Raw genomic sequence first — 27,598 nt, forward strand, 5'->3', positions numbered from 1 at the left:
CGATGAGTGGGAGAGATATCCGAGCTTTCATAACCAACCACCGAGCTGATGATTTAGGTAAGCCATCTCAAACCAACTGTTCCCCACACTTCAAAAAAAAAAAAATGATTTGCACTTCATAACATTCAGGGGGTATAACAAGCAACAGGTATTTGCCCAGTTGAAGATGCTTGAGGCAGAAATAGTTGTGCTTTTCCCAGTCTCGAATCTCATAGCATTTCTTCATGCCTCCCCTTGTTGCAACACCACTGTTTTCAGTCAATCAGTATAACGACGGTGGCCCAGTCTGGTCTCTCAAGGCTGAGCCACTGTAGCGCACTGGCTCTGTTCTGCCTCTCGTCCCACTCCAGTTTTCTTGCTTCCAAGACCACCAGGCCAGGCATCGTAAAAGGTCCCCGACTGTCTGGCCAGCTGTTTATGACTCTGTAATTCTGCCAGCTTTTGTCATTTATTATTGACGCCATTTTGTTTGCTGTCCACTGTCATTGGCACAGCTAAGCTGACCCTGCGCTTGAAGGATGGACTGGGAAGCTCAAAGTATAAACCTGTTCAATACGAACAGCTGCAGGCTATGCTGGAGGCCAAACGAATTGCATCACAGAACATTGAGGATAAGGTAAGCTAGTTGCAATAGAATTTGGTCATTTTGAATTAGAATCTGATATCTTTCTATTATAAAAGTAGAACTGCCCTGTTTTCCAAGTAGCTTGGCCAATGAAACCTAAAAAAAAAATAGTGAATATTTTTGTCAAAAAACACTAAAGTGGGAAGGCTTGTGGATATTATTACTATTATTTACTTGGCTAATCAGGAGAGAAAATGACACAGCCAATCTAGAATTGTTTACCAAAGCCTGCCAGGTGTCTGTGCTAGCAGTTCTTTCAGTTCTGTCTGCATTCCATTTCTGATGTTGAATCCATTAGCGTGATGGGGCAACATCCGGCTTGAGGAGGCGAAAGCCAGTGAAACAAAATCAACCTGACAGATCTGTAACACATGCAGACAATGAAACATCATTGCAGATGCAGACACACACACACACACACACACACACACACGCACACACACACACACGTGCAGTCACACACAAAACAAACACACACACTCCTAACACTCCTGAGGGGTTTTGAGGGGACCCGCCCTATTATATAACAAGAACAAGAACTCTTATGCAACACATGAGGTTCCTCTAAAAAACATTCATATTTTGGACTGAGCTCAATAAGAAGGCAGTACACTGACACTCTCCATATTCATAAGTCGTGCGCAGCACACCAGCCATAAAAAAGCTGTTTGAAGTTCATACATTCCCATCCCCCCAGCATCCTGCCTCTTTGAAAAGTTAACCCTGAGGGCAGTGAGGATTATGCTTGTCGACCTGCAGTGTTTTAATTGGTAAACGGTGACGGCGGTGCTTTGCTCTCTCATTATGGCTCGCCCATGGCCCGCTCCAATTCAGCTCCCTGCATGGCCCAGATAAGCCAGCCTGTGTTTGCATATGCCTGCCCTGCTGAAAGGCAGGCGCTTCTTTTTTTTCTCCCTGCGGTGGAAAGCAGAGGGGAAGAGAGAATAAATGGCCGCGAGTAGCCTCGGGGAGGTGATCAGATCCGCTCTCGAGTAAGAGTGGGAGGGTCCTCGATACACAATCCTTTAAATCTCCCGCAGGAGAGGAATCCTGATAAGATCCGAGAGGTCAGCACGCTGGAAATGAGAAATTCACCATCCTCTGAAAACAGCCTGGGCACTGTGTGTGTGTGTGTGTGTGTGTGTGTGTGTGTGTGTGTGTGTGTGTGAGTGTGAGTGTGTGTGTGTGTGTGTGGTGTGTGTGTGTGGTGTGAGTGTGTGGTGTGAGTGTGTGGTGTGAGTGTGTGTGTGTGTGTGTGTGTGTGTGTAAACTCCCTGTTTGTGTGCTCTTAGTATGGGGCTAAGGATAGTAAGGAGGAGGCACAGAAAGAAAAGGTTCATATCTCCAGTGTATATCTCTCAGCTTTCTCCAAAGCAAATAAAAGGTAATAACGCCATTGACCAGCTATGGCATTCACTTTTGGAGAGTGGAGAGTATTACTCCATGGGCCATTTCTAACATACCGGTAATGTATTTTAGTGTGCTTTGTGTCAGAAAAGAGGAGGGTATTCTGAAATGAACTAAAATACTTAAATGAAATTACATAGCAAATTACACAGATGTATATACTTTTTGTATAAACCTATATTTTTGTTATAGCAGCTCTATGCCCACCTTTTGTAAATCCCTTGTGTGGCTGCTTTGTCATGCACCAGTTTTATAGCCACATTAATAGACTGATATTGGTAGGCTGAAATTATGGGTTATGCTTTTTAAACAGCTACAGTCGTTGCCCCATTATTATGTCAGTGCCATTATAATAAAAAATCATTGTATATTTCTCCTGAAATGTTTGTGTGTACAATGCTGGTGCGAGTAGAGGGAGGACATGAGAGTTTTTTTCTTTGCTTCTGGCGGATTCCTCATCGTATAATTGGGGCACTGTTTCAAAGAGAGATGTGTACAATTATCTGAGCCAGTGACCTGTGCAGACACAATCTGATTAAAAGGCAAGGAGTGGCTGTATCTAGAGAGCTGTGTAAAGTGCTAAGCCATTCTGACTCTGCAAGATGATCTAAAAGTCTTAGCCATAAAGACCATAATCGTTTTGTTTTTTTCCTGCTTGTGAACAAGTAGGGTCATTCCAGGTCAATTCAACCAGGGCCCATGCACTTAGGTCTCAAAAAATTCTGAAAAAATTACCAGGTGTACCTATGTTACCCAGGAGACTCACTGCAAAATTACTTTTATGTAAGATCAATACTTTCCAAGATACATCCAGTTTTACAGGGGGAGGGGGGTGTCGATTTTGTTCGGCCGCCCAGTATGTCTTTCCCATGATTGTCTTTCCTATTTGCTATTCTAATTTAACAAGTGTTTTCTTCTTATGTGGTTGAGGGTAGCTAGGCAAAAAAGGTTCAGTTCTCACACACTACAATCCACTGTTTTTTTTGCTAGTGTTTTTGCTTTTGCCTGGCGAAACCAGACTCACTTTCTTGTCCTCAGGTAATGAAAAACAATACAAAGATGAAGTTCTCGCACCAGTGGCCCTATTTAGGTCCGACTCTGAAAGTTCTGAATTTCTCGCTGCGGTGCTTCACGCTGACATGATTTATGGAAATGGACGTCCTTGGAGTACCTCTTTTCACCCCAGAAACACAAATGAGTGCACACTACTAGCATTTGTGCATGGGGAGGGCTCTGTGGCGACATCTGAGACGTGATGCTGTGGAACACAAACAGATCTTTATCAGGCACCAAAACATTTGTGAACATGACATCACTGCTCAGTGCTGTTTTTCTCTCTCTGTCTCTCTCTCTTTCTCTCTCTCACTCTTTGTAACACCCCCCTGTCTCTGAAATGATGTGTATGCATCAGTAGCTGAGAAGAATAAATTTCTCTCAAATTTGCACTGTCAGACAGAAAGGAATATTGAACAATTCTAAAAGCTTTCTGCAACTGAAATAGTTGGGAATACATTCATATTTTTCAGACAATCCCCAAAAGACTTCCACTATTGTTAGCACTTAGCTAGAAGTGGCTGCAGTCTTCCATATCACTTTTCTTTAGCAAAATGATTTTGGAGGTAGTCTTCTAAGAAATAGATTCAGTGTTTTTAATGTTGACATTGTTCCTGAACTTTGTTACATGGTCATGTGATCTATTCAATTACGATTAAGCTGAGCTAGGCTACTAAGAGCAACAGAGCTTACTTTGTATTATTTCAGGTCACATGTAGACGATCCGCAGCGCTCTTCTGTGCACTAGAAGCATTAAGAAAAGATTTATTTTGGAGTAAATCTGACTTTGGAATAACAAGATGAATACAACTGAGTTGCCTTGCGTTCACTGAAAGGATCCTCTACTGTGGTGAGGGCGAAGCTGATGGAGGTTGTTTTGTCTTGCAGGTGAGGAAGACTCAGCAGGCGGCCAAGGAGAGCAGAGAGAGCTGCCTACTCTGCCAGCACAGACCGGTGTGGGCCAGAGAGCACCAGCGACTGGCCAGAGCAGAGTGAGAGACCACCACCACCATCATTCACCTGTTAAAGCCCCCCTCTCTCTCCATCCTTTGGCCCCTAGAAATAAATGCCCGGGGATATCGGAAGACAAACAAGCCAACCCACTGAGAATGATCGATGGGGTGTAACTCCTTATTGCATCGCCGGCTCAGGGAGACGAGTCAAGGAGGCATGTTCTCAGAGCTGAGGAGCGATAAAGAGAAAGAGAGAGAGAGATAATGAGTATGTGGGCGTAAGAGGAGAGAGACGGGGCGAGTGGTTGAGAGGGAAGATTGGAGAGAAAGTGGCATAAAGTTTAGAGAAAACTCCAGAGAGAGAGAGAGAGAGAGAAAGAGAGAGAGAAGGACCATGCTGCTGTGCTGAACGTTTCTGCAGTGTTCTGGTGTGCGGTGCTCTCCCATCGTGGTGAAGCTGAGCCATCAGACTGGAGGCCCCGCTGGTGTTTTGTGTTGTGAAGTGAGAAGGGCAGAGCTAGCTTTGGGGTAATGACTATGTCTGAGGCAGCCAAGGTTAATGGTGTACACATGCGTGGGATCCAGTAATGAGAAGGCAGCGCAGACTGCAGCGCTGGTGGATGCAGCCAAAGTCAACTAGCACCTTTATTACGACGATGATATAACCACTATAAAAATAACACATTTTCCCCCAAAAGAAGAAAAAAAGAAGTTTGTATTGCATCCCACACAAGGGTTTCTTCGTCTCTCCCCAGTAAATTGAACAAAGTCATGGTGCCCCTCAGAGTTACTTTATGGGCCGCTTGTGTTTTTGTTGTTCTTGCTTTCAGAGAGAAGGCAGAATTAGATCTTCAGAGATTTCTTGAACATCGGGGAAGACAGGACGACGGAGACGACGAACCTGACGGAGGCGTGATTGCCGAGATGTTGGGTGAAGGTACGTCTCAGGCTCTGTCTCGGTTAATCAGTCCGCAGCACTCCCGCGGCTGCTGAGTGGCCTGTGAGAGCGTCCTCGCTGCCCACACATGAGAACCGGTAAATGAGATTTGGCAGAACTCTTCACGCTGATTAGCACCACATGCACGGATACACAAATCCTAGTTCGGAGGAGCATTGTATATGCATGGTGTGGGCCTACAAATGAGCCAATCCTGTCACAGAGTGGACAGTGCGCCGAGGAGATACAATGATGCTGTGTTGCTCATTAAAATGAAAATGTAACAGGTTGCAAGCGTAGCGGGTTCCCTGGGTAGTGGACTGTTGCTTAGGAATGTTAGACCAGCTTGTATTGTAAAGGAGGCTTGGGTGACCACAAAGACTAGTGGACTTGTGCATTCACTGTATGCCTGCATTTGTTTGGTAGGCTCTCTGATATGGTATGCTGTATGATTCATCAGTATTGACTTACTCTTCCTGCATTTTTTTAAACCAAAACGCCCATCTGAGAATGAGGTGAGGACCATAAGGAAATTAAATAGAGGAGGATCTGGCTGTATAGAGCATATTGTATTGCTGTATTTTTGTTTGAATAATACCAGTCTTTTGGTTTGAAATTGTATTAAGATAATGTGGTAAGAATTTCAAATTTCATTCATTTGGTTTGAAAGTGTAGACGCAGACTAATAGTTGACTTATGTTGTTTGTAGTGTGGTCCAGGGGGAGGAACTAGCCAATCAAATTGTACTGTCTGTGATCAAAACTAGGCAACCGCTTGACCAGGTGAGAGGATCTCAACTGAGACAAATGCAGTGTCCTGCTTTAGGTCCCATGGCATTGACCGTTGCCTGGGCTTAAGCAGCTAACGGAGTAGACAAAGAAGTATAAGTATATGTATATATACTCTTTGATCCCGTGAGGGAAATTTGGTCTCTGCATTTATCCCAATCCAGGAATTAGTGAAACACACTCAGCACACAGTGAACACACAGTGAGGTGAAGCACACACTAATCCCGGCGCAGTGAGCTGCCTGCAACAACAGCGGCGCTCGGGGAGCATTGAGGGGTTGGGTGCCTTGCTCAAGGGCACTTCAGCCGTGCCTACTGGTCGGGGTTTAAACCGGCAACCCTCCGGTAACAAGTCCGAAACGCTAACCAGTAGGCCATGGCTACCCCAAACGATTTTTACGATTGTTCTTCTGTCTTTTTTTGCATCCTTTTTGCGACTTAAAACAAGGATGGAGGATAAAATAAAAAATAGAATAAGCTTTCAAAATCCGCTAGGCCTGCTAGCATTGATTGCTGTATATATAGCCCTGATGCTTCAAATTGGTTGCTTCTTCAAAATACATTATTACATATTTGCATGAGAGAGTTCATCATGGAAATGCTTTTCTGTGCCCAGACCTGCTCTTACAGGCAGAGAGAGACTCGTTCCGGTTGGCCACTGTGGAGCCAGTGTGGCAGCTGAGAGAGGACCTGCAGTACCGCCTGGACAGAATACACGTGACCGCCCCCCACCACAGTGAGTGGGAGCAAATCCTCCAGCAGGTAATAGACCCCTGGATCAGAAACACCCACTTTCCTCATCACAGAGACCTCTCTCTCTCTCTCTCTCTCTCCTCCATTACAGTTTCAGTCAGGTCTGCCACAGAGTAGAGCCACCAACCAGGCCAATTACCATCTACCTGAAGGTGTTATTGCAGTTTGAATGTTTCTTTAGGCGAGCAAATCTTGCGTGAATTTTCCTGAAAAGCACCACTGAAGATATCATAGTTAAACGCTAGCGAGACCATTTTTAACACTCTCTCTGCATGGTTACCATGGTGGTTGCTCAATGATGCTCTCGGCAAACGCGGGTTTGATCTGCGGGCCCACAGTCAAAGGCTGATAGACGTCCAACACAATGCTGTCTATTGTGACATGATTCAAAGGCTTCTACCTCAGTCCCCCCACTGAGCAGCTGTGTTCAGAGGGTTGGCTGCTTTGTTGTTGGTGTGCGGTGTGTGCTGCCATCCTCTTCAGCAGAGGAGGCTCATAAAAATGGACCACTCCTCTCCCCTGGCTCCCCGAGGCTTTTTCCGTGCGGAGGAGAGCGGAGGAGAAAATGGCTAAGATTAGGTGGGAAGCGGGAGGCCGGATGCGGTGGGAAAGTGGGCCACGCTGGGGGCTGAGTGTCTCGGCTGGCAGGCGCTCGGTTCCTCTCCTGCCATGAGTCAGCCTCTGGCCGGCCTCCACCGCCAAGCCACCCCCCCCCCCCAGACGCTCTTTCATCAGGACCCCGCCGTTTCCTCAGCCCGTCGGAGGCACTCCTCCAGGGGCCATCAGTCGTCCGGTCTCCATCCCCATGTGACCAGTGGCTCCAGTCAGGGACTTAAGGACGCTCGCCCAGTGAGGAGTTTATTTGACCTGTCCTTTTCTTTTTACCGTGCCGTGTTGCTCTGCGCTGCTATTTAGAAGCAGTTGTAAGGGGTTGGATCTGTTAGCAGTTGGCAGCGCATTACAGATTCAAAGTCAGTGAGAGCTTAGATAAAGAGAGACAAGATAATAACCAAATCCATCTCATCTCTGACTTTCCCTCCCTCTCTCTCTCTTTCTCTCCCTCCCTCTCTCTTCTTCTCTCTCTCTCTCTACACCCTCTCCTTTTACAGCCCTGTCATTTTCTGTTGAAGGAAATGTATGAATTCTTTCTTAGAGGCTCTGAAAAACACTTTAAAATAGCTCTGTATTTTTACCTTCGGAACAAATGTGGTCATGGCTCTCTGGATGGTACTCTCAGACCACCACACCGTTCTCCAACAGTTATTACCGACAGTCAGTCTAATGACTGTTCTGTACAATCGTCAGATTCGTCAGCGTTTCAGGCCACATGTCGGTGAAAATGGCTTCTCCAGGAACTCCCCGGCTGTAGAGGACCAATCGCTCTCTTTTAACTACTGATATCTTAACCGTTTGCCGTCAAGGTCGGACGCTGTGGCTCAGTGGGTTTCTGCATCCCTCCTAAGCAGAAAGATTAGCGTGAGCGTGCTGCATCTGTCACGCGGCCGTCTCCTGTGTGATATTTTCTAAAAGCCAGTGTCCTTGGGAGGAGTGCGCAACCGTCACAGAGTTGCATATGTCCGCCTTTTTAAAATAAATGCCTGTTTTCTTCAGAGTGGCATGAATAAAACGAACAAGCCAACACCTTTTTATATGTATGAGGGGGAGAGAGAGAGAGGGAGAGAGAGGGAGAGAGAGGGAGAGAGAGAAAAAGAGAGACTGCAGATAACCTGCCATCAGTGAAATGCACTGATTATAGATCTTTTTCGGTACCCACCAAGCGTGTGATGAGAATAGAAGAGAAAACATGAGGAAGGGCACCGGCTTTCCATGCCTCGGAATGTTTTTTTTTTAAAAAGGAACTCGCTAATAAATAAATATATCATCCTTTCAAATGCACTCGCCCAGAAAAAAAAGCACACTTTGATGAAAGCCAGAGGACGGACTGATCCATATAACATGAGGGGACATTTTGAAGTGCTTTATCAAAAGATGACATTAATTGGAAAATAAGCTTGAGGGGCGAAAGAGAGGTTTAAGATTACGTGGCTGAGGAATTTGTTATCTTCGTGTACGTTTGCGACATGACTTCTAGTTTCATTTTTCTTTGCTTAAAAAAAAAAAAACATGATCTGATACCGTTGGAAAAAAAATAAAAATTCTGAAGGGGAGCAGAGAGAGGGAGAGAATGAAAGAGGGAGAGAGAGAGAGAAAGAGTGAGAATGAAAGAGGGAGGGAAGTAAAGAGGGAGAGGAAGGGAGTGAGGGTGGATGGGTGGGTGGATGAAGAGGTTGCTCACTGAAGAACAGCTGTAATAGAAACATGGCAGTGGGTTCTTGAAGCGTTTCATGTCTGACCCTGAAAGGGGATCTCAGCTGTGGGCCAACCCTTAAGGCCTGAACAAGCGAGGTGATGAGTCACCATGTCACCCCCTAGCCCCATATCCACTATCAACCCCCTTCCTCTCTCTCTCTCTCCCTCTCTCTTGCTCAGGTGCGCTTTGTGAGGGAGCAGCAGGAGGCTGTGGAGGATAAGCTCCATGCTGAATTCCTTGCACTGGAGCAGGACCTGGCTTCTCTTGGCACTGAGGTGGGCATGCAGATCAAAGCAGAGCTCTCTCTCTCTCTCTCTCTCTCTCTCTCTCTCTCTCTCTCTCTCTCCCTCCCCCCCTCCCTCTCTCTCTCATTTCCTGCACTGGTGGCTGGGGAGGGAGTGATGATGACATGTGGTGTTCGGTGGAGGGGGTTTCTAATACATACCGACACCCACCGTCACGCGTTTCTCACATGCTCCCCCCACCCTCCTTCCTCCTCCCCCCCCCCCCCCCCCTCTCCGCTCAGGAGGTGCTCAGCAAGGGGCCCGACGCCGCGGCCGATCTCCAGGAGGTCCCAGAGGAGATCCTGACTTCCGAGTGTCCCGACCCGGAGCTCAGCGCCTCGCTGATCCGCGCTTTCCGCGTGCTGTCGCAGAAGTACCGGGAGAGACTGCAGAGCGTGGATCAGAGGCTGGAGGGGTTGGACAGGTACGAGTAAGATTGTTGGGAACGCCGCTGGAAGAATGAGGGCGGTCTGGGAACATGGACAGGCGCGCGTGCCAGCCGCGTGCACACTTCTGTGTTTTGCACGTTTGATGGTGTGATAAGTCACCGTAGGTGACACCGTTTTTCTATCACTGGCAACCCCCCCCCCCCCCCTTCTTTAAAAATGCCAATTAAAATGGGCTTAGCTTTTGAAAACACGGTCCCAGATAGTGCTATTGGAAAAGATTATGAGATGTGTGTACACACACACACATTGACTCTGTCTTTCTCACACACACACACCCAAACACACACACATGCACACTGACTATCTCTGTCTCATACACACACCCAAAAACACACACACACACACACACACACACACACACACACACATACCCAAACACAAACACACACACACACACACACACACACACACACACACACACATACCCAAACTCAAACACACACACACATACACACACACACACACACACACACACACACACACACACACACACCCACACGCTCACACGCACACACACACATACCCAAACACAAACACACACACACACACACACATAGAGAGAGATGTGTGTGAACACGAGGGGAAATGGCAGTCTCAGCAGGGTTCCTGTAGCCCAGGCTCCGGGTGCTCTCAAGCCAGGTAGAGTGAGGCCCATCAGGGGGCTGATTGCATCGATACAGGCGAACCATTAATATTCAGCCCAGCCCTCACCGGATAAGGCAGGGCAATTAGTACCATAAATGCTGCGAAAGGAGTGAAATATGTCTGCGCCGTCTGAATATTAAGGAATGTCAGTTTGAGGCACACACACACACACACACACACACCACAGTCTTAAGTCTTTCAGTGCTGGAGGTGAGGCGTTTCTGAGTTGATCGCTCCCCGTGGTGTTGTATAAAGCTGTGTGCTGGTATGCTGTAGCTATGTGCTGGCGTGGTGTGAATGCGGCCTTCTCTCCATCCCTCCCTCGTTCTATCTCTCTCTCTCACCCCCCCCTCCCTCCTCTTCTCTCTCTCTCTGCCAGGCACTGTGGCTGGCCACCAGAGGATCACCTGCGTTTCCAGCTGACCGTGGGCCAGTACTCCCCGGAGCTGAGGAACCACCGGCACCTCTACATGGACATGCTGCAAAGGCTCTACCCCCACATGTGCAGGCAAGAGCTGGTCAGTGCAACTCCACGCCTTTCCTCCTGTCAGATTGTAGACACACAGACACACAAGCACACACACACACACGCACGCGCGCACACTTACTCACACACACACACTCGCGCACACACACACACACACACACACACACACACACACACACACACACACACATACACACACACACACACACACGCAGTCTTTTGTATCTTTGTGTCTTTGTCAGTATCACTTACCCTTGAAGTCCTTTTGTATCACATGTCCTTTCATACTTAAGAACTCCTCCTCAGCTTTGAGCTGCTCGGTCATTCACTTTGAAATGGACACACTCACACACATACACACACACACACACTTGCTTGGTTGTCAAATCAAATCCAATATTGACATCCACTTCTGTCTTTTATCAGTGAGTTCTTGTTGACTGAATAGACGTATCCTTGACCTACAGATTCTAATAAAGGTTGGTGATGCCAATAGTGGTAGCGCTAGCGACAGCCGTGAGTGTTTTCCTTCAGAGTCTCCTTTACTCCTCCAGCACATGGGTCCCATCCAGACACAGCAGCAGCAGCCAGCCAGCCAGGCGTTACGCTCAGCAGCCACATCCCCCGGCTGCCGTCCCCTACGGCGTAGCTGGCCCTGTCGCACTCTACCATGCAGCCCATGCTGTGCCATTCCTGCTACATACCCCAGCCGTGCTAGTGGGTACTTGGGGCATTGCAGCCATAATGCTGCTGCTACTTGTTTCTCCTGAATATTTTTAGAATAAAGCCCCAAAATGTCCCAGACTGAATGGAGCACCCCAGGACATGCTGAAGGCAGCTGTCGTGGATGGTGGTGGCCATGCAGATGGCATAGTGTACACAAAACCTGTGTGCAAATTCTTATTCTTGTTTTGTAAAAACCCAGTGCCAGAGTCTTCCAAAGATGTCTGATGCTTGCTGGTTTTGGACCTCATTGTCAATGCAGCTGTCTTCAGAGAGAATGCTCCCCAGAAATCTGGACAATGGAACTACTGACAGTTGTTCATCAGCAACAATCATGACTGTTGGTGTGGGTGGGATGTGGGCACTCCATTGGCAGATCTTTTCTGTCGACGGCGGTGTTGACGGTCAGCCCTAAACCTACACTCAGTCTTTGTCTTCTGTATGTGGTCTCACTTTGTTTTTGTTTAAAGCGTTCAGATACTCTCTCCCAATCTGTCTCACTCACTCATACACACACACACACACACACACACACACACACACACACACACACACAGCTGCTCTCCTGAAGGATGATGGCTGAATGATGTGCTCAGCAGGCTGTGGGATGTGCAGTGTAACCCTCAGTGGACATTGCTCTCTCTCTCTCTCTCTCTCTCTCTCTCTCTCTCTCTCTGTCTCTCTCAATCTCCACTTCTACACCCGCTGTACCCCCCCACCCCTTCAACAATTCTCCCACCGCCTTGTCACCACATCCACTCCCACTCCCCTTCACCCACGGTGTCCATGGCAACCGCCTCTCGCTCAGCGACCTGTGGTCCCTGTCAGTTCCAGCTGGGTGCTGCACTCGGGGCACACGGAGAGCCAGGGGCAAGCGTCCACCTCGCTCTCCACCACTGCCATTTCCTAATCTATCACACGCCCCGAGAGAGAGGGAGAGAGAGGGAGGGAGAGAGAGGGAGAAAGAGAGAGGGGGAGAGAGAGGGAGGGAGAGCGAGGGAGCGGAAAGTGCAGGAGGAGGAGTGAAAGGTGGAAAGAGAGCAAGGGAAATTGACTATGTGGAAGACCTGGGGGGGTGTGGTGCGGGGGGGGGGGGGGGGGGGTATGCAGGAAAAGGAGGGGAGAGAGACACGCAGGAAAAGGAGGGAGAGAGACACACGCAGAACAGAGTGAGGCTGGAGAAAAAGAAGAGAGAGATTAAAGAGAGGAGGCAGAGAGAGGGCAGCAGAGAAGGAGAGAGAGAGACAGAGGGAAGAGAAGACAGCTTGAGAAGAGATGGAGTAGACCTTTAAGTTATCATTTAATTAGGTTGCGCTAATACATCCGCGTTAGCCGAAATGCAGGCGCCCACAGCGTGCCAGCGTGTGTATGTGAGGATTGAGAGGGGGTTGGCGGAGCAGCCCCGGTGCCGCCGCGCTCCCACCGCAGAAAACACAATTAGCATTCACAGCCATCCGTCAGCCGCCATTAACGTATGTGCACGGCGAAAACGCAGCACTCGCGAGCGTTGACGAGCGCGGCGTCCTCCGTCTGCTTTTGTAGACACACGGAGCGGAGTTCGAGCTGAGTGAGTCTCCGTCGGAGTCTCGCCATGCACAGATGTTCCGAGGCCAGGCCAGGATGATGGGAGGTGTGTTCATGTGACTGGGAAATGCCTGAATTCCCCCACACGCACACACACACACACACACACACACACACACACACACACACACACACAGACACACATACACACATCCCCATAGCATATGTGGCCGTCACAGAGGCTGATCACCGACATGTGGATCTTAGAAGTCACGTGTGTGTGTCTAGCGGTGTATGTGCTTAGGCATTTCCAATTTTCATGCCAGGCTGCTCCCTGACTGACAGGATGCCTCACTAGGCCCAACACAGCACACCTGTCAAAACTCACCGTCGTAGACAGTTGTCTGTTGTGTTTTTTGGAAGATCACTGTTTATGATATGTTTGGTAGCCACCATAGAGAGAGTCTTTGAACGGGCCAGAGAAACACTGCTGGATCAACAAGTCCCAAATCCAATGGACAAATGAAAGTTTTCAGCTGTTGAGGAAAAACCTCAATAAATATAGCCTGGGTGAACTCAGAAGAACCTATTAGTGAATTTGAATTTGCTCTACAGGTCCGTCTGGAAATGATCCCATTGACGACCGTTGTCCACCAGAAACCCAAGAACATTATTTTCCTTTGGAATTGAGTAAACAACATTTGTTTGCAAGAAATATGTGTCCGCTGAACCTCTGCGATTTGGTAATACACCAATGGGCGTCAATGGGATCCTCTCCAGACGGACCTGCAAAGCAGATTCAAATTTGATCTGCAGGATCGTCTGTGCTCCAGTAAACAGCGTGTTCAAGGACATAGCTTTTGCCTTTCCTCCAGTATTTGGAAGAATCATTCTGTACAATGTAATGGGGAATCAAATCATGTATATAAAATGTGTGTGTGCGTGTGTGTGTGTGTGTGTGTGTGTGTGTGTGTGTGCTGTAACTGTAGCTAAGGCTGGCCTGAGGCAGGGTTCTTCCTCTGACACAGATGCCCCAGGGCTCTCCAGCAGCAGTTGTGAGCTTCCTATTACTGTTATTATCAAGACAGCTTAATAGGGCGCACTGAGTTGGCATGATTCAAAATATATGACTGGTGTTTTTGCTGTGGGGGAATGTAGACCTTGTCTGACCACAATCTGAGGAGACCGTGGTTAGTGTATTGTTCACTTCTGAAGATAACACCTGGAAAAAAGATGTGACGCGAGTGTAAAAAACTCTGTGTTGCTGCTGATAAAGCACATGTCAGTAGATTTTCTTTGAAGGCACAAGAAGAGATTTTATCACACATGCATACTTGCATAATCAATGCATAACCAGTTTGTCAGTCAGCAAAAGTAGGCCATTACTGAGAAAGCCTGCACTGATTTTAGTGTTTGACACTCAGATGGTTTTATTCAACCCCCCACCATAAAGCTTTAAGTCCTACTATTTTCAAAGCTTTCTTAACAATAGGATTTGCTACATCATTGGATAGGATTTTCTCAACAATTTCTGGGTGATGGCTGAATATTTTCACTTAAATATTTATTCTTCCTCCTGTGCTAGCAGAGAATTACTGCTAATATAATAACTTCCTAAGAGAAGTTTAAATTTAAACACAAACAGTGACAAGAGAAAAGCAAATGGATGTGAAAGACTTGCTTTACCCTTTAATGAGTCACTCAGCCTTTTTTGTGAAGTGAATTGCCTTTGTCACTCTAATTCACCCAATGTTTGGTGAGACAGCGCTGAGGAAACTATTGGCATTGTGTGTGTGTGAGTGCGCGTTAGACAAGATGATGCGTCAAGATCGTTATCTGTGCACGCAAACAAAGCATTGAAGCACGTTTAAGTCTGAGTGCAGTGACCTCTGCTCTGCCGTCACATTTATCTTTTTTTGTGCTAAATGCTGCGGGCAACATGGTCAAACCTCAGCCAATGAGTGATTAGCCTCTTGATTCATTAATCCCTGGTACTGAGCTGCAGGGTCATCATTTCGGCCCACAAAAGTAGCTGTTGTGTGGGGGTGTTTAGCGCCCCCTAGGGTTGTCAGGGTGCAGCTGCTCTCCTATGACAAGTGAGGAGACAGTGACAGTAGCATCCCAGTTAGCTGCCAACAAAGGGCTTGTCTATAAAGTAAGGACGCGGAGTCTGTTGTTGTCCGTAAAGCTGCAGCTGAATAGCCCCCTGATGTGTGTGCTTGTCCTGAATAGTGTGATGGCGCTTAATCTCCCTGAGCCACTGCAGTGCATGGGGTGGGGTGGGGGCGGGGGGTGGCTGGATTCTCCCGTTAGTGCCCAGTGCCCACCTCCTCCTCCGGATCCACCACTACTCTGATGGGCTCCGCCGGCCCACTCACCAACATTTAGAGCTGCAGCATTTAGAGCTGTACTTGTGTGTCACACAACACTCCCAAAATACAAACACACACACACACACATATACAGTATGTATGCACATATAGTTTCTTTCTTTCACAGTTTTGTTATTTTCAGCAGTCACATGTGCAAATGTACTCACAACAACCACACAAACAATCACATCATCCCCCTCAAAGGCTTCCACAATCCCCTCCACAATATCAAAGCATGCCCATACTAAAAGTTTCACATCACAGCAAGACAGAGACACACACACACACACAATGCTGAAGATGGAGAGATAGAACTGTGCCACACTTATACCTGTGCCACCGAACTGTGGCCACACTTATACCTTTTCTTAAGATAGTTATATATATAGATATATAGACTTTATTCTTGCACTGTTGCACTGTTGGACTTACTCATTTGCACTATCACCATGACCACTATCACCATTGCACTATCACCATGACACTCACTCACAGAGAGCACCTTACCTTACCTTACTATGCACAGAGAATCACAGGCTCAGTCCCAGCCTCAGTCATTGCAAGCGCCTCTTGATTGATTAATCACCACTATGTGGATACTGTTTTTAGAATTGATTTAGATAAAGTGTTAGTTAGTATAATTTGTATTTTAGTATATTTAATATATTCTTTATCTTCTACTGTCCTTATTGCTTAGTTGTGTTTTTATATTATATACTTTTAATTACTTTTTCTGCTGTTTTGCCTGTATGCTACTGAGACCTTGAATTTCCCCTGGGGATCAATAAAGTATCTATCTATCTATCTATCTATCTATCTAGATAGAGTGAGAACAAAAGATGGAGAGAGACAAAGAGAAAGAAAGAGAGTCAGACTGCTGGGAGTCTGTATTGATAAATCATTGTGGAGCTCTTGAAGCTGTGCATTAATAAGCTTGGTGCGCTCAACTGACTGAAGCCCATCTTTTAACGGCAGCACGCCGAGCTCTGTCAGCTCTCTGGTGAAAGCGACGGGGCGTCTCACGCCCCCGACGCGCATTTCCGTTAGCCCGCCATTAGCCCTCGTGGCGAACGCGCCTCAACTCGGCTTCTGCGCCGGGCGTAGCTGTGGCGGAGACTCCCCCCCCATCCCCCCCCCCCGCCTGCCACGATGATGAATGGCCGCCGCTTGCCCGTGTGCCAAGAGATGCCGTGAGGCGAGAGTCGGCGAGGGGGGAAACGGTCCCGTGAACATCAACTCCACATCACTCCCCCACGGTGGCTGTGCGCTCCTGCAGGTGAACGGCTAGAGCCTGCGGCAAGCAACAGTACATTACCGGAAAAAAATAAAAAATATAGAGGCTTGTTGGCTTGCCATCATAGAAAAATAATGACATGATGAAAGGAGCATTTCCTCCACTCACACAACACACCCACACACACACACACACTCTCCAGGAGAATCTTAAGAGCTTTATGACAGTCTCCAGGTCCAAAGAACCATTTGGGATGCAGTCAGTGTTTGGTGTGTAATCTATATGCACATGTATGCTGCCAATAAACCCCAGGGCTCTTGCCTGGGAATTAATCTCAAGGGATGTGTAGGTGTTTCTTGGCCCCTAGGTAGGTCATGGGTGCGTGTTATTGTGTTTGTTGCGCTGATGTGTTGTGCTCTCGTGCGTTTGTTGTTCCCGTGTGTTTGCAGAACGAGCACCAGCGGCACTGGGACTGGTACCGCTTCGCGCTGGCCCAGAGGAGAGCCGTGGTGGAGGGCTGGCGGCGGGATCGGGCCGAGCTGCTCCTGCGGGCACTGCAGACGCTGGAGGAGGCCCGGCTGCAGCACCGGCAGCAGCGCGCCCTGCAGGACGACCGCAGACTCCAGCAGCACGTCTGCAGCCAGCTCAGAGCCGAGGTACTGACCGGTACAGACACCCCCCCAAAACATCCAGCCCAGCCAGTCTGGGAAAACTCTGTACCCCAAAGGTCAGGGGGCGTGGGTGGCATGACGGTTCTATCAGATGAAGGTTATTTCAATTTAGTTTTATTTAAAATTACTGCCAGATTTATTCAGATATAGCACCATATAACAAAACAGTTTATCTCAAGGTACTTTACACCCAGCTTGAACTTGATCTTGGATAAAAAGTCTGTGTCTTGATCCTTGAGAAGAAGTGTCTTATAATATGCAGTCAAAACCAGCCCAAGATCAGCTACTGCAGAACTAGACATGGTCAGTCGTAGAGTTAGGTTTAGGGTGAAGAGAAGGTAGACCCCATCATAATCCCAACCATGGAGAAGATACTTTACCTTGTACTTCTCACTGTAAACAACTTAATCAACTGCTCAGTCAGACCCTAAGGCCAATTTCAATGAAGCCAGGTATGGACTTGCATGAAGATGTCTGTTGTTATTTTGTTCTGTTTGTGTGGTTTGGGATCATAGCTAGCGAAGTCAAATTATAGTGTTGAAAAGAAGCACTGAGTCAGTAGGTGACCGTATGTTTGTAACGAGCCACAGATGTTTGATTTAGCTGACATGACAATTTGGAATTGGGTGTGTTTGTACAACTGGTTTCTGACTTCAGTTACCACTATCTAGAACTTGCTAACTGGCAAACATTGAAGGTGTTTGGGGTGTGAAAAAGAAACAAAGAAATCAATCTCTCAAGCAATGAGTCATTGAATACCTACATCATTAACCCTAGAGCAGATTGCATTGAGTATGCTTATTTGATCATGCCAGTCTCACTTAATGTGCAATCATTTAGCTCACATTAGCTCTCCTCCCACACTTCCTTCAAGCCGCGACTCAGACGGCGAAACATACTGTGTGTGCAATTGGATCAACTCTGACGCCATAGTTTGTCAGCAGATGGCATTTGAAACAGATGAGTGTCAGAGTTCCAGATTGAGCACAATTGCTTGCAATAGCTTATCTAACGTCCTCCAGAAGCTTTTGAGCAACATCGGCCGTGGATACCCCCTCTCTCCTCCAAGGCCCTGTCAGAGAGTACCCATTGTTTATTGCTTCCCAGACCACACACAATTAAATTAGCGGTCTTGAGTGAGTTATTGATGCTCTGAACATCCCTATAGCACCCGGGGAGAGGTATGTGTGTGTGTGTGTGTGTGTGGGGGGGGGGGGGCAAGGCTGGGGCATTCGCTTGCAGGGGAGCACGTGTGTCTATCCGTCCGTTCCAGACGGAATACGCCGCAGCGTTCCAGGCTCGTTTTATCGCTCCAGCGCAGCGGCCCGTTCCCGAGGAGAAGATGGATTTCGCTGCCATCCTGTCTGCCCGCGAGAAAGGCATTGTCTCCTCCAGCTGCCATGCCATCTCTCGTTCTGTCTCTCGTTCTCTCTCTCTCTCTCTCTCTCTCTCTCTCTCTGCCCATCTCTCTCTCTCTTTCTTTATTTATCTCTTTCTCTCTCACTGCACATCTCATTCTCTCCCTCTCTTTCTTTCTTCAATAGCCATGCTTAATGAACAATCATTTCTTTAACTGAATCAGTTCATTACTGAATCAGCAGCCGGGTCTAGGAAACACTTGACTCTGTGGTAGAATTTTCAGACAGGATTTCTGTCTCAAATTTACTAAAAAATGAGGGGCAATTTTTATAAACTGATGTGCTTTCATCAGGATCATCTTTTTATCTTTTTTCTGCCCCTGATAAGATGTCAGGCTATTCTCTGCTTACACGTGGCCATTGCAGGCAGTTGGTGTTTAGGATAACAGGCATCTCACAGCAAGCGACGTACTACAGCGCCCAGGAGAGAGAGAGAGAGAGAGAGAGAGAGAGAGAGAGAGAGAGAGAGAGAGAGAGAGAGAGAGAGAGAGAGAGAGAGAGAGAGAGAGAGAGAGAGAGAGAGAGGGGAGTTGGACAGATAAAACCCCATAGGAGTGGTGGAGTAGAAAGAGAAGAAAAGAAAAAAATCAAAGTGGAAAAAGAGGTGAAGGGGTGAAAAAGGAGAAGGAATTCTACACAGAAGACCATGACAGAAAGCAGAGAAATAGAGAGAATTCACCGCGGTGGAAAGGGGCGACAGATGGCGACAGAGGTGGAGAGACTTCAGAAGGAGGCAAAAACGAGTCTCAGAGGAGACGGTGATCTAACATGAGAGTGGAGATGGAGGGAGAGAGTGATGGAGGGAGAGAGAGATAGAGAATGGAGGGAGAGGTAGAGGGAGAGAGAGATGGAAGTGAAGGTAGAGGGAGCGATGTGAGGCCGAGCTGTCCCCTGAGCCCGCGGCTGTGGCCCCTGCCGACCGGAGTGGTCCGCTCCAGTTGGGGGCCGCGTCTGCGGAGGAGCGGAAGAGCGATGGGCTCATTAGGGGCGCGGGGCGGCCCGCCGCGTCTGCTCTGTGTTCCGTTGCCCCCCGCGGCCCCGCTACGCCATCACAGAGTGCAGAAGGTGGAGCAGCTGGCCGCACGCCTGTCCTCCTGGGTCGAATTTACCTTCTTCACTCTGAAGGGCAGAGTAAACACGCACGCACACACACACACACACACACACACACCAACATACACATTACACACACACACACATGCACACACACCAACATACACATCACACACACACACACACACACACACACACACACACACACACACACACACACCAACATACACATTACACACACACACACATGCACACACACCAACATACACATTACACACACACACACATCACACACACACACACACCAACATACACATTACACACACACAAACACATGCACACACACCAACATACACATTACACACACACAAACACATGCACACACACCAACATACACACACACACACACACACACACACACACACACACACACACACACACACACACACACACACACACCAACATACACATTACACACACACACACACATGCACACACACCAACATACACATTACACACACACACACACACACCAACATACACATTACACACACACACACATGCACACACACCAACATACACATCACACACACACATGCACACACACCAACACACACATCACACACACACATGCACACACACCAACATACACATCACACACACACATACTATCAGACACATGCATGCTTGTGTGCCTGCCTATATATGTATACACACATGTATCGCATATCTATTTGTATGCAATACTAATTTGTATGCAAAGATTCACCTCCACTTATACATATACAATAATTCACACATGTACAAACACACACACACACACACACACACAAACTACTTATCTTTCCACCCTCAGGCCTCTGCAGTGAACCTGAACAGGGGGAGGAGAGAGCATTTATGCTCATTTCTGAGAGGAGAGCGCTGATGGCTTGGAGCACTGCAAACTCGTTAGGCGCTGTTCGATTTACTGCTGGGGAAATGGACGCTCATCCATCCAGACTTATAATTGCCGTGGCACAGTGTGTGGGATGGACCTTGTCACCCTGTGACCTGCATACGGGCGCGCCGCACCACGCCACACTGCGCCGTGAGTTACGCACTGGGTAGGCCGCTGCTCTTGAAGAAGGCCACAATCAGCGGTTATGGTATCAGAGAGCGAGAGAGAGAAAGAGAGAAAGGGAGAGGGGGGAAAAGACAGGAGGTTCTCTTTTATCTCGCAGGCAGCGTAGGCAAAGAGGGTGCGAGGGAAACATCTGCTGCCAGCTGAACTTCCAAAGCCTTGCTTTCCCAGAAACACCCCCCCGCCTCCACACACACACACACACACACACACACACAAACACATACACACATATAGAGTATATATTGAGCCCTCTTCCACACACACATACACACACACACACACACACACACACACACACACACACACACACAGATGCTTATGCTTGCAGACACCCAGACACACATGTACAGGTACACAGCCACACACACACACACACAAGTATGCTCGTATAAGCAGACACACACACACACGCGCGTGCACAGAAAGCCTTTGTGATACACCCCCCGGGTTTTCACCTGTGCATAAACTCTTAAAACCCTTACACCCCATCCCACTCTCTCTCTCTCTCTCTCTCTCTCTCTCTCACACACACACACACACACACACACACACACACACTCTCTTCACTCTCATCCTGGGGCTTCCTGTCCCTCATCCCTGAGAGAGAGAGCGAGAGAGATAGAGAGAGAGAGAGAAAGAGAGAGAGAGAGAGAGAGAGCCAGTCTGGGTGTCTGACTGGCTGGCTGTATATATGTATGTGTGTGTGTGTGTGTGTGTGTGTGTGTGTGTGTGTGTGGGTGTGGGGGGCTCCCAGGACTGCCTCAGCTTCCCTTACAGACACCACCCAGTCGGCGTGTTTTGCTAAGCGTGAACAACCAGCTTGTCACCTCATTTGGTCGATGTTGTCATTTCACCGTACGCCATCGACTCCCTAACCCCCAGAGACAGAGATACGGCATTACCATGGTTACAATGCATTCGCTAGGTTCTCTCCCTCCCTCCCTCATTCATTTCAGTCCTCGCAATGCAGCTGTATGTGTGTTTTTTTCTCTTCCTCCTCTCCTTCTTTCTCTCCTTCTTTTTTCTTCTCTGCCAGGCGTTTGACGAGCGATTGTGCTTTGGAAAAATCAGCAAATGAGCCATTTAGGTTATGTGTGGGACTGAGGATCAATCACTGAGAGCAGATGCTAAAAGAGAGGATGAGAGAAAGGGAGGGAGAGAGAGAGAGAGGGAGAAAGGGAGAGGGAGCAGGAGAGGGAGGGAGGGCTGATATGTTTCTTCTCTGAGGTGCTGGTTCCCTGTCTTTGAACCACTGATAGCACCTGGCACACTGAATTACCCTCACAGTACTATTACGAAACGCTCATCCCTGCATCTGCAGAGACCACAGCGCTCCTATGGAACAGGTTCTGGCAAAGCCAGTTGGCAGCTTTTGGCTAACGTGGTTTATTCAAAGTGGGAGAAATCCTATGAATGGTACATACAAAACACACACACACACACACACACACACACCAAAGTCTGATGGACAGGGCCGGGGCTTAAAGGCTAATGTGTGGGCCACACAGAGTGCCAGGCACTGCCAGCTCCGTTGGATTAACTGCTCATCTGGACGCCATTGATCTTGTGTGTGCAGCGGTCTCGCCGCCGTCACAACAAAGGTGTTGGAGAATGGAGCCCCTCCAACAAATAAGGTGTTCTCTCCGCCACAGAGAGAGCGCGAGCCCTTCCCTTTCCCACAGCCGGCCCCATCAAAGGACACCTGGGGTTCCGCTCCCCTGTTGCAGAAGAAAAGGGTTCCCCCACCTTACAACGGGGATGTTGGACTACAGCGTCCTTTGCCTAAAGGCCAGTGGTCAATGGAGGTGCATATCCCACTACAAGGCCATTGAAAGGCATTGTCCCGGAGCAGGAGAGAAGGAGGAAGGGCATTTGCTGAGAAACTAAAGGCTTCTTTCTCTCCCTTTACCATTTGTTTCCTGAGCATGCCTAATCATTCCTGTGTGTGTGTGTGTGTGTGTGTGTGTGTGTGTGTGTGCGTGTGTGTGTGTGTGCTTGTGTGTGTGCTTGTGTGTGTGCTTGTGTGTGTGTATGCATGCAAAAAGAACCCATTAAAAGCCTTTATGGACCCCCCAGCCAGCTCAGTACAGTGGCAGCCAGAAGAACAATGTACCAGCACATTAGTGCACGGCGTCTGAGAGCTTTAGCAAGCGATTATGAAATGGCAGCTGCTCTTTTGTGCACTGGCATTTACAGATAAACGTCTCATTAACCCTGCATTGGAATGGCTGATGTTGGCAAAAAGAGCTAAATTTTATTCCCCTCAAAGTAGACTTGGGAATCTTTCAGACAAACCAGGGTTAAATGTATTGAGATCTGTGATACTGGAAGTGTGTGGGATTTAGTAAACAAGTTTGGAGTTCAGACAAGTCACAGACAGAGTCTGGCTGAAACCCCTGATTTCTAATGGGACACTGGACTTTTTCGTTTGCACAACCCAGATACAAATGGTTATGAGGAGTGAATTGCATGGCCACACATTGGCCTGGGAGATAGACATTACTGTGTGAAGGACTGAAAATCACTCCTTTTCTCAGCTCTGCTGGTGGCTGTTTGCAGAAACTCACATGCAGGCAGAAAAAGGGTGGTGCTGGCAGAAAGAGAGTATTTGTTTCTCTCTCTCTCTTTCTCTCTCTCTCTCTCTCTTCTTCTCTCTCCTGATTCCCACCATTTTGCTCTGAGTTATCTTATCTGGGCCACTCTGGCCTTTGATTGATGGTGCAATTATGGGAGATAGTTATTGGGGGTTGTTTAAAACTGAGTGTGTGTGAGTGTGTGTGTGCGTGTGTGTGTGCATGTGTGAGTGTATGTGTGTGAGTGTGTGTGTGTGTGTGTGTGCGTGTGTGTGAGCATGTTTGTGTGTGAGTGTGTGTGTGTGTGTGTGCGTGTGTGAGTGTGTGTGTGTGTGTGTGCGTGTGTGTGTGCGTGTGTGTGCATGTGTGAGTGTATGTGTGTGAGTGTGAGTGAGTGTGCGTGTGTGTGTGTGTGAGAGAGAGAGAGTGCTGCAAAGTCATGGTGTGTTTGTGATTTCTATACACTTTCAGGAGTGTGTGTTTTGTGCACTCTCAACTTGGACAATTATGTAACAGAGAGACCATCTGTGAAAATGGACCTGGAGTTTGAGCCGTAATGTCCACTAAACAAACATTGATCAAAAGTGACTTTTTATTTTCAAAGTTGGCTTTCTTTCAAAGAATTGAAGTGTTTTCCCACAGTCAAAACAACTCAGCTCCCTTAAAGACTCTTCTAGTCTAGCACACTCTCACAATGGCAAACACACATGCAGATCACATATTGGCATTATATGTGCATTTGCCATGGAATCATGGAGGTATTCTGAGTGTTTTTTTAAATCACATTGTGCAGCTTTAACACTTTTATGCTTTATGTTCACTGTGTGAGTTCATTGCCATTCCCTTTCCTGCTCTGTGAGACGCCGGTGTGCGGGAAGTGAAATCCTGCATCAGAGGACGTGGAAGAGACTGTGCCGTCTGCTCCCTCGCACGCACCTCCATCAAGGGGAGAGCGCAGGCACACTCCTACAGATTGTTTGCCCTCAGCCGCTTCCAAAGGCTCTCGCCATCAAAGAGGGAGACCCATGGGGGAGCCATTTTATTTGCCTGTAAAAGGCAAAAGCTCATTTGTCTGATCCTGCCGTTTCAAGCGGCGTTGAGGCAGTGGCGGCGTTAATGTTTTATTCCGGAAAAGTTCCCTTGGTGTATCAAAACTGGATTGCCACTCCTCTGCCGAGCTCTCCTGCATCAAGCTTATTTTTATGTAGCAGTTAAAAGTGGGTGGCGTCGATCCGCGGAAGAGGGCATGCCGCCCCCACTCAGCGGAACTCTCACAGTTGCTAGGGAGTCTATCGCTAATTACGAGGGAAGGCGTTGCTGTCAGAACACAAACTAACGGCTAAAGCTAATTCGTGTTGCACTCGCAATCTCACATCCTTAAAGCAGAGTGATCTTCCGGTTTATTAAGTACGGGCACTGTGGTATTTTTAATATGCAGTGAGAAATGTGATCACACGCACTATCATGAGCTAATGAAGCAGGCTCATATCAAAAGAAGGAAATAGAAAGACTAGAAAAGTGGAGAAGAAAGTTGAGGTTATGGAATCGAGAGTGTCTGGCATGTTGTTCTCGCCCCCATCCACAGCTTCGGCTCATTAGCTCTCACCTCTGGAGTTGCGTGGCTAATAAACCAATCCAGACCATCACCTTTTCGGTTTCCCGAACCTGGGTTCTCCATCTGTGAAGTAATATAAAAGAAACCAAGCCAAGAGCAGCCCTATTGGCGTCACGAACAGGAAGCAACGTGCAAACCACCAGCGACAGCTCCAGTGCTGCTGGCCTCCCCCTTCACACGTTAAGGTGTTCATAAGCTCTTTGCAAACAAGCGGAGCGGGGCCTTTATTCCCCTGCCTGGGCTGATTGGATTGACGGGGCGGCAGTGGGCACTAATGTACGATGGATGGACGGAGTTAATGCCTTACCCGTGCTGTGGGGGAGGGATTTGGGTTTGGGTAGGGGGGGAAGAAGGGGGGGGGGGGGGGGTTGTCTGGGCCTATGGCAGGCTGGGCTGCTCTGGGCTGGGCTGATGGATCTGTAAATCTGTCCGCCTGTTTGGAATGCAACACTTGAGCGCTCATCGGGCGCCTGGGAGCCTCCAGCTGAACAGGCCTGTCAGTCAGCGCCAGTGGAACGAGGAGGAAAGGCTGCACCGCTGATTGTGTGGAGCAAGTGGGTGTGTGTGTGTTTGCCTGTGTGTAGGTGTGTGTGTGTGTAGGTGGGGGTGTAAGTGTAAGCGTGAGTGTGCGGGCCCTCGTTAGGCACTGGTGTGTCCACACCCATGCACCAAGATACAGTGTTACAGCAGACTCACAGAAACAAGTAAGTATAAGTATAAGTATATAAACATTTTTGATCCCGTGAGGGAAATTTGGTCTCTGCATTTAACCCAATCGGTGAATTAGTGAAACACAAACAGCACACAGTGAGGTGAAGCACACACTAATCCCGGCGCAGTGAGCTGCCTGCTACAACGGCGGCGCTCGGGGAGCAGTGAGGGGTTAAGTGCCTTGCTCAAGGGCACTTTAGCCGCGGCCCACTGGTCGGGGCTCGAACCGGCAACCCTCCGGTTACAAGTCCAGAGTGCTAACCAGTGGGCCACGGCTGCCCCTAAACGTGTCTTTGTGTGTGTATGTGTGTGTGTGTGTGTGGGGTGTGTGTGTGGGTGTGTTTGTGCATGTGTGTGTGTGTGTGTGTGTGTGTGTTTAGTTGCAGCAGTGGCGTGCCCATCAGGAGGAGGTGGCTCAGCTGGAGGCAGCCATAGCAGAGCGGAGGCGCGAGGAGGAGGAGGAGAGGCTGAGGAGGCAGCAGGAGCAGGAGTCGGCCAAGAGGACATGGCAGAAGGAGCAGGTACCTCTCCTATGCCCTCTCTCTCTCATTTCATCATTCCTACTCTTCTCTGCACTTTCTCTCTCTCTCACTCTGCACTTTCTTGAATTTCCCCTGGGGATCAATAAATCTATCTATCTATCTCTTCTCCCTCTCTCTCTCTCTGCACTTTCATCTCTCTCTCTCTATCCTACTCTTCTCTGTATGCCTCCTCCTGTCTCCCTTTCTCTCTCTCTGTTCATAACAGTTTAGAATAAGCGCTCTCTCTCTCTCTCTCTCTCTCTCTCTCTTCTACTCTTCTCTGCCTGGTTAATGGCCATAAGAGTGTAGAATAAGCTGTGTGTGGAGGACAGGATGGAGGGATGCAGAAGAGCAGCAGTGGAGGATGAGCGCAGAAGCAGAAGTTCCCCGTGTGCTCTCCATCATTAGCGTGATGAATGGTTCACTGGGCTGTGAGAGGTGGGAGCGTCGCTGCTTCCTCAACCACCTGTGTTTGTGTTGGGTGTGTGAGCATGTGAGAGCGCGTGAGGTGTGTGTGTATGTGTGTGTGTGTGTGTGTGTGTGTGTGTGTGTGTGTGTGTGTGTGTGTGTGTGTGTGTGTTTGTGTGTGCCGAGGTGAGGTTGATAGCCCTGACCCCCTCAGTTCCTCTTTGCTGATTTCGGTAATGAAGTCCCCCTCGGAGAGCTTTCCAGTGGGCGGCGCCCCCAAACTGAGTCTGGGGAATCACTGATTAACGATGCCGTTTAGGTGCAAATGGATTACACACACTTATGCCTGGTCATCGTGCCGACATAATGAAGCATTATCTAATTTTTCTCCCCAAACAGTTTGTTTTCCTGCCACACAGAGCATCAATAGGACAATAGGACATGATGGGCGTGTGAGAGGCGCCGCTAGTCACGATCTGTCCCTCCCTCTCATCACACCCCTTGCCATGAACGTCTGCCGTCTTATTCTTAATGCCATCTCTTATTTTTTCATCCATTATGTCTAAATCCACTGAACTCCTGTCTCAATGATGCCACTGGCAATGCCATAGTTATGAGTGGATGTACTTGATGTGATGACTCGACAAGACATGTCCAGATTGTTGTACGCAGTGTTTGCAAAAACTCAAACTCTCCCAAGAACTAAAAGGCCAGCTCAAGTGCGTCTGTTGTCACACACAGGCTGCACTGGGTGGGTAACTGAAACGTTCTGTTCACAGAGAGTGAAAATATGCTAGTATAGAAAATAGATTGGTCTCATTTTTTTTTTTTTCAGATGCGCGCACCGCTCTCACGGCTGGTGTCTGGTACAGTTCCATTGATTATAGTGGAGGCTTTATATTGTTGCGGTATCAGCTGTGTGTAGCCTGGCTGTTAGGGGTAACTTTTGCTTTGAGACAG

At 48.2% G+C, this 27,598-nt stretch overlaps 1 protein-coding gene across 1 annotated transcript in view; it reads left to right on the forward strand.

Annotated features, from left to right (window-relative positions):
- The window catches only part of LOC143100402 (coiled-coil domain-containing protein 148-like), a 33,807-nt gene continuing 6,209 nt past the window's right edge, over nt 1-27,598 (forward strand). The window contains exons 1-10 of the mRNA XM_076263553.1: nt 1-57; nt 495-616; nt 3,974-4,077; nt 4,869-4,975; nt 6,380-6,525; nt 9,007-9,102; nt 9,354-9,535; nt 10,585-10,723; nt 16,995-17,201; nt 26,090-26,230. Coding sequence (XP_076119668.1) covers nt 3-57; nt 495-616; nt 3,974-4,077; nt 4,869-4,975; nt 6,380-6,525; nt 9,007-9,102; nt 9,354-9,535; nt 10,585-10,723; nt 16,995-17,201; nt 26,090-26,230 — 1,299 coding nt within the window. The 5' untranslated portion in view covers nt 1-2. The remainder of the gene's footprint in view (nt 58-494; nt 617-3,973; nt 4,078-4,868; nt 4,976-6,379; nt 6,526-9,006; nt 9,103-9,353; nt 9,536-10,584; nt 10,724-16,994; nt 17,202-26,089; nt 26,231-27,598) is intronic.

Source organism: Alosa pseudoharengus, unplaced genomic scaffold (genome assembly GCF_046254945.1).
Source record: "Alosa pseudoharengus isolate Yale_2024_CS ecotype anadromous, Long Island Sound unplaced genomic scaffold, YU_APseudo_1.1 YU_APseudo_1.1_scf_3, whole genome shotgun sequence".
NCBI lineage: Eukaryota > Metazoa > Chordata > Actinopteri > Clupeiformes > Clupeidae > Alosa > Alosa pseudoharengus.